This window comes from Fulmarus glacialis, unplaced genomic scaffold (assembly GCF_000690835.1).
Source record: "Fulmarus glacialis isolate BGI_N327 unplaced genomic scaffold, ASM69083v1 scaffold30559, whole genome shotgun sequence".
In the NCBI taxonomy this organism is placed as follows: domain Eukaryota; kingdom Metazoa; phylum Chordata; class Aves; order Procellariiformes; family Procellariidae; genus Fulmarus; species Fulmarus glacialis.
The window spans coordinates 2746-10398 of NW_009231875.1; the positions used below are offsets into that span (position 1 = coordinate 2746).

Below are 7653 nucleotides of genomic sequence, written 5' to 3' on the forward strand. Positions count from 1 at the left end.
CAAAGAGCTAGGGATTACTTGAACCTTTATGTAAAGCCTACGTTACTAGCTGGGCTCACTGCGCTGTGTAAAGAGAAGCCAGCAGATCCAATGGTATGTACAGTATATTGGTATTGTGTTGTATGCTTTGTGATACGTTTACTTTGTATTAGTAAAGTCCCTGTATATAGGAAAGCTACTCTTTTGTTAAAGAGCTGTGCTGTTTTAGCTACCTGCTAGTGAGCTAATCAAATAACATCTGCCTTTCAAGAAGTTGATTGGTTTGTTAACAGATGAAACGAGGGCCAGGACTAAATGAAATCAGCTTGGTGAAATGATGTCAAGTATAAGTTTTTACTTTATTTACTGTTCCTGAGGTGAGTTTGAGATTAAATAGCTCTCATACAATAGATACTAAGTGAGATTAGATGATAATCACACCGGTAGTAGTTACACAGTTGAGTAAAATACTGTAGAGTTCTTAGCAAGGCTGTCTATATTTTGTCATTGTTATGTTTATTTAAATTAATATTATCAATCCTTCTTTAGGATAAGCTATTATTTTGATTATACAGCATTGATTAGCATTTACTTGGGTTGCTCCACAGTCCACTAGGAAAATGAATTATGATTCTTTTGACTGAAACCTATCTTGAATAGTCAAACTGACCTATAGAAAATTCTTGTGTCTTCTTGTGACCCCTTTCTAGTTATCAAGCTGATTCATCTTGCCCTCCTCTCACATATTACTCCTTTTAACCATGGATGTCATTCAAATTACAGTTCTTAGTGGAAAGCCTAGACTTAATTTCCTGTTGGTTTTGTTGTTGTTTTTTTTTTTCAGTCCCTAAACAAAATTAGCTTTTTTTCCATCTGGAAAAATATGGTAAATGTTTTTTGTATTCTTAAAGTTCAAGTCATTCACACTAGTACTTCTTTAAGAATGCAGGTAATTAATCAGTGTGAGAGCTTACTGGCAGTTGTGGTGGATTCTACATCATTATCATTTTTTTAATCAACATTGCATTTTTCTAAAAGACAGATTTCAGAAAAAAAGCCTGAAAAATATTTCAAGGGTGTTCTGTGAGCTGTGTGGTATACATGGGGTCAGATTAAATGTACTGTGATTATTCCAGCTTTATAACCTGTTAGCTTTAGCTGTGTGTCTAGCACTGTTACCACAGAAATCTAGAAAACAGAGATGAAGAAGTCTTTTCATCCATCCCTTTGCCCAAAGGCCAGACCAATTGTATCTAACCATTCCTAACGAATGTTTGTCTGGCCTGTTCTTTAGCAGTCCAAATGACAGAGAATCTACAGTCTCCCTAGGCAATCTGTTTCAGTGCTTAATTATACTTAGTTGAAAAGCTTTCACTAAAAGTTAGCCTAAATCTCCTGTGCTCCAATTTTTAGCCCATTACTTTTTTTTTTTTTCCCTTTTACCATCCCCAGAGGACATTGGAGACAATGTAATATCTCCTTTTTTTTTTTCCAGCAACCTATTGCATATTTGAAGAGCGTTACCATCTTTTTTTTTTTTTCCCTTCAGTCATCTCTTAAAAATTGGTTTTTTTTCTCTTACCTTGTAAGTCACATTTCTCTAACTCATTGTTTGTTTTTGCTTCCAATTAATCTCTGCATTCTGAGCACAACTTTCTAGCCAGTTATGTGGTAACTAATAGTAACTTTATCAGGACCATGCTTTCCTTCCTTGCTTGTAAGAAAGCTATAAAGCTATATGAAGCAGTGTCAATAGCTTTACTAAAATGAAAAATGATATTTGCTCCTTCTTCCCTGTCCGTAATGTCTGTGACCTTGTAACAGAAGGAAAATAATGTTGATTTGATACTACTTTTTTTTCAGAAATATATGTGGGCTATTGCTTTTCAGTTCAGTTTGTTATCTGCTAGATGGCTTACAGGGAGATTGATGGAATGGGTTTTTTTCTATTATCCTTCCAGGAACTCAAGAACTGAAGTTGGGGTGATTGGGCGCTTCCTTTTTTTTTTTTTTTTTTTTCCCCCTTTTTTTTTTTTTTTTTTTTTTGAAGTTTCTGATAGTTCAGAAACTATCTGTCCATTCAGAAATACTTGCTAGCAGCACAGAGATTGTCTCAGCCAATTCCCTAAGTAACACAGGATAAATTTAATCAGGCTCAAATGATTTAAAAATTTATTTTTCCCAAGTAGTCTTTCTAGGTGCTTTGGGGCTTCTGTGTTTTGGGAACTGTTTGTTTGTTTTTCATTTCTGTCTTGAGTTCTTACCGTTCTTCTGCTATTGCTGACTAACCTGTGAGGATTGTCATAGTGCTCTGTTGTCTCTTTCTTTGCAAACCAATATTTTGTACCTGGTAATAAAAGGAGAGTGTTGCTTGCCTTACTGGACTACTATTCTATCAATTCTTTCACTTCATAGTATAGCATGAAGTTTGTTGTACTTAGCATTCCAGAAACTAATCGTTAACAGCCTTGTGAAGTAAATAAGGATGTGTTAAAAACTACTCTTTACAAGTGGAGAAATCGAGGGCAAAGGGTTAATTTGCCTAAGGCCAGGCTGAGACATTGGCAGATGAAGATAGGACTCACGGCATTTCTACCTCCCACATTCTTACTTAAGTACAATGTGCTGGAAAACTTACAAGATGAATTTCAAAAAGTAACCATGTTTAGGTTTTAAGTTTTAGGTACTATAAGGTGGTTTGTGATTTCAGTGCAGAAGACTGGCACTTTTAATGAATGATTACTACATAAAGTATCTGTAAGTGTTGTCAGCAGTAATATTTCATTAAGCAGTTTCATGCATATGTACAGCCTCATTCCAAAACAGAGTTGACTGGATTATTTGAAGTATGGCTCAAATGTTCTTATACATACACAAAGATAGACATTGCCAGGAAAAGTTGTCTTCTAAAGGTCAGTGTGAATTGTTCAAAAGCAATATAAGCTGTGAAGATTTAAAAGAACATTTAGAAAAAAACATGTTATTTGCATGTCCATGTTTTCTGGAAGGTCTTAATTTCAGACCACGGTAGGAGAGTGTCTGTATCAGAGGTTTCAAATAATGCTTTTAATATTCTCCCATACACTTAATAGAAAATAACAGAAAACTGAAAATGTTTGGGTTTTTTTGTTCCACAGACTTGGCTTGCTGACTGGTTGATTGAACACAATCCTAATAAACCTAGGCTACAACATCAGATCACTGAGGAAGAGCATCAGGGGTGAGAGCTCAGTGGAAACCATCTCAAGCATTCCAAGTTACAGATCTATGTTATCATTTTCAGTGTATCCCTTGGCTATGTAATCAATCTGAAGTAAATGTTACTGTCATTACTACCTGCATCTTCATTGGGTAAATAACCTTACACTTAACCAGGATGTAGTAGTTTTAGTAGCTTTTCTATTGACAAAGTGAATGTAGAATTACAGGATAAATTTATGGTGTCAGGTGATTAGAAAAAGACAAAATTCTCAACAGGTGTGACTTAACTGCTATTTTCCCCATTTATCTTGGTTTGGCTGTCTGGGGAGAACAAAATTATTTACACCAGTGCAGATTCCCAAAGGACATACAGCTGGCCTATGCTTTGTGAAACTGAGTTGTGTTTCAGCATTTTTTTAGCAGACATAAATTCCATTATGAAGGGAGGTACTTGGATGTAACTTAGAAAACAATTACTGGAGGCATATTAGCAACTTTAGGATTTTAATTGCTGATTACATCACCGAGCTAAGGTCACTCTCGAAGATGATTCACTTGAGCCTGAGTATTTTGTCAGAATGTAATTTTAAGGACTTATTTGAAGGTAAGTTGAATGTACCTTTTCCATCTCAGTGGCGAACGGCAGTCATTATAAATCAGTCTTTGATTTCCATTAGAAGACACAAGGAGGTGTGTTTTAGTCAAGGACTAATGCCATCTTCCAACATTTGTTTGAAAGAAAGGTGCTTAATTGAAACAGGTCACCTTAAGGGTGTTTTCTGTATTCTCCTGCTCTTAAGAGGTATGCTGATTTCTGTTGTTTTCCTTGTATTGTTGTTTACCCTTGAACTTGAATGTGTTCTATTTGAGAATTTCAAGAGGTTAGGGGCCATGGGTTAGGGGCCATGCTATTCAACAAGCAATGGTTTAATCCCGTACTATTACCTTTTCTAAAGTAACTGGACTGTTTTTTGGTGGGGTGCGGGGCTTTTTAATTTTCTTCAAAGAGCTGTACTTGCACTGTTAACTTCAAGCTCTGTGTCTTCTGGTTTGACTGGCTAGGATGGAGATAACAATGTAATTTTCACAACTCTGAAATATTAGTATGCTTGACTAATACTAAACAAACAAGCAATTTCATAATTTGTTTCATGAAAAAACTTGTTCCCCCAACTTGAGTAATTACCAAAAACATAAGTCATTTGTCTGTAACATTAAACTTTGTTTAAGCTGTTTATCTTCTCAGTGGAATAAACCACTATTGCCAGCCCAGAGAATAAACATTTAGAAAACTGGTCCCTACAGTACTGAGACCTAAAAATCTTGGGAATTTTAGGAGAAAGAAAAAAAAAAAAAGCAAGCCCAAACCCTCAAATATGAAGAAAAAATAAAAAAGAGGTGGTTAGAGATACAGTAAACAGATTTGTTTACAACTAATTTATTTTGCCTATAGTTACTGTCCCCATACGTGTCTGATTGCTCCAATTACAGGACAGTTGCACTTTGTGGTTTCCTGTCAGCCAAACCAAAATATTTATTTTTTGAAGACACCAGAAACTAAAATCTGGTGAATTCACAAGACATTCTCCTGTATTTTGTTAGTTACCTATGGCATTTGCTAACTTATCTTGATGTGATACTCTTTGACAATAAATATCTCCTCTATGTTACTGCTGGAGTTCTCAGTTTTGCTTTTGTGACAGACCTGTGTTATATTGTACCTATAGAAGATCATAACTTCCATAGAGAGTATGTGGGTCCTTGCCAGGAGAAAGGGCAAAAGCAGCTGATGTTGCAAATGTTGCCTTTATAACCCATGCAATATGAAGTTTCAGTCATTCAAGTGTATGTCTATCATGGATTTACTCTCTAATATTAGAGCTAACACCTTCAATTGCTGACTGGTGTTCACTTCCATTTTTCTAAGGGAAAGGTATGAAGAGAGGAGATACCTTCATCCCTTGGGTGCCATCCTGACTCAGTGTATCTGTACGCCTAGGGCAAGCTGAGATCTTGAGGAACCTGCATTAATAAGTAGGACGTGGGCAGGTCAGTCCTGGGAATGTAAAATGGACAACCAGCCTGGTCCCCTGGGGGAGCTGTGACACCACAGGAGAGGCTGTTGGAGGAAGTGCTGCTTACATTTCTTTTGGTCTTTAGGTTTTTATTTGGCCCCAAGTGGTATAGACTTGGCCAGTGTTAAAATCCGTATCACAGAAAACGTAGCTTTGGAAAAACCAGATGAACTGAAAGATGTCTTATTGTTTGGTGGCAACAAGGTAAGCTACTCTCTGTGGGAACGAGTGACCCGTCTTCTCCCTCTGTCAAGTCAAAATAATTACCTTGCCTATTGAGTTTTATTGGGTATTTTTAACTTTGAGGGAGTTCATTTTAGTTTTACTGCCTCAGTGCTGGAATAGACCTATGTCCATAAAACCAGCAGTTCAGTCTGTTTCCCATAATTCTGTTTTTTCAACAGACTTTCTCCTAGAACTTTGCTTATCATATGCTTGCTATCACCTGCACTGGAAGTTATTCTTGGAACTATACAGATTGAGCTAGTCTGAAGGATATGATTGTTCAGCCTTCCTGTGTCATAAGGGATTTATTATCTTTAAGAGCAGTTAAACTGCCAGGAACCTTGAACATACTTTAAAGATGGCAGAAACCTCAGGCAGAAAGCCAGTTCCCCATTGCCTACATAAGTCAGAGCATTCCAGCATGCCGAGCTTCAGAAATGAGTCACTGTTCAGAACTTAGGACTTTAATTCAGCGACTTCAAGCAAAAAAAAGTGTTACATGGAGATTTGCAAGCCCTTGTCTTTCTCACCTAGGAAAAGAGGAGAGGATTTGTCTGTCTTCATCCAAGCTATTAATCTTGACCGTCCTTCAAACAACAGTTTTCTAAGCAAAATTGGTACATTGGTGATAAAGTGGTGGACGTTTGTTTCATGGCGCTATATGAAGGGAAGGAGTGACTCAAACTCTTACTTTTTTCAGTGCTATATTAGAATGACAGATTCTATTTAAAGACACAAGGGTCTTAGCTAATTTTAATTCATTAAGTCAGAGCAGTTAGATCAAGATAATTTGTGTTATTCTGGACAGTAAATTTTGGTCGTTTTTGGCAATACCCAACAACAGTTCATCCTCTGAAAAGACTGTGGTGAAAATACTGTGGATTTTCAATTTCCTTTTTAAAAAAAACTGAAGAGTAATTATTTTTATTTTGTTGGAAAGAGACTTTTTACACATCATAAAAAGGTAACTTACAATTGTTTTTGCAGTGCTATTTCCTTTTAGATGCCAATCAGTAGATTTATTCTTGGACTAGAAATAGGACTTCAGTCCTCTCTACAGATTACCTGCTGCTTTGCTTTACTCAAACAGACTTAGCTCAAACCAGCATGGAATGGACAAACCATCACAGGAAAGAGGTACTTTCTTTTTCTGCTGCTAGTGAAACAGAAAAACCAGCTATGCTCCATCAGGAGCAGCTGCCCATACCTAGAAGTCTTCCGTCGTCTGGATGAGCTCCTCTGGGTGTGGAGTGTGTCAGCAGCATGACTGATGTGTTGAGCCTCCTTGGGAGGATGCCTGTCAAATTATTGTAGTGCTGCCTCCTGCCAAGTGATCATGGAGATGCTGCCATAAGCTCAGGGGAGAGCCTATTGTTGGTCTTCTGAGCCAGAAATGAGGCATTGTTGTAAGATGAAGCAGTTGGTGGGAGAAGAAGGCAGCTTGCAGACAAGTGGGTGAATGATACTCTAATAATGATAACACTGAAGGATTAAGAATTCTCTTCAGTTTACTGCTTGTGAGTGTTTTACAGCTGAGGGAGGTGATGCTTTCATACAAAGTACTTAATGTAGTGGCGTGCTGGGTATGCTTACATTTGTCTTGTACGGCACCATAGTTGTCCCCTGAGAATGCCTGACTGACTCACTCTTGCTTAACTGCGGTTGTATTCTCAAGCATGACTATTTAAAAAAAAAAAAAAAAAGGCACTGGTACCATATATGCAACTTTTTTATCATCATACTTACTTTATTTACAAGTCTTCTCACCTGGCATCTCTGAGTCAGCCTGAATGGGTCTTCTGTATTACTAGAGAGAATTGCAAAAGGCAGTTGGGTGCAGTCTGCCAGCCCCAGATTGCCTGGGCGAGCAATCACATATGAACTCACCCTAAATTCCAGGGAATTTTTATGTGCAAGAACCTAATTTGGCTCTAAATACTCTTGGCTTTAGTAAACTGCAAAATCACCCATGCTTCTTTATAATCTATTTATAGTCAACTCCTAAGCTCTCATTTCCTTGCAAGGAGACAGTTGTTTTTTGTTACGTTTCCAGAATCTGCACTGATTGTCAGGTTAGGAAATTCTGCACTTCCAAAAGCAACATCTTATTGCTATGCTGGCTATCGGTTCTTATCTCTTTTAGGTGTTGTAAAGTTTTTTCTTACTGGGTGGC

General features: G+C 37.3%; 1 protein-coding gene across 1 annotated transcript in view; it reads left to right on the top strand.

Annotated features, from left to right (window-relative positions):
- The window catches only part of NME5 (NME/NM23 family member 5), a 5067-nt gene extending 1864 nt beyond the window's left edge, over window positions 1–3203 (top strand). Inside the window, 2 exon segments of the mRNA XM_009584725.1 lie at window positions 1–93; window positions 3117–3203. The exon segment at window positions 1–93 is cut by the window's left edge and continues 30 nt beyond it. Coding sequence (XP_009583020.1) covers window positions 1–93; window positions 3117–3203 — 180 coding nt within the window.
- The last annotated feature ends 4450 nt before the right edge of the window (window positions 3204–7653 follow it).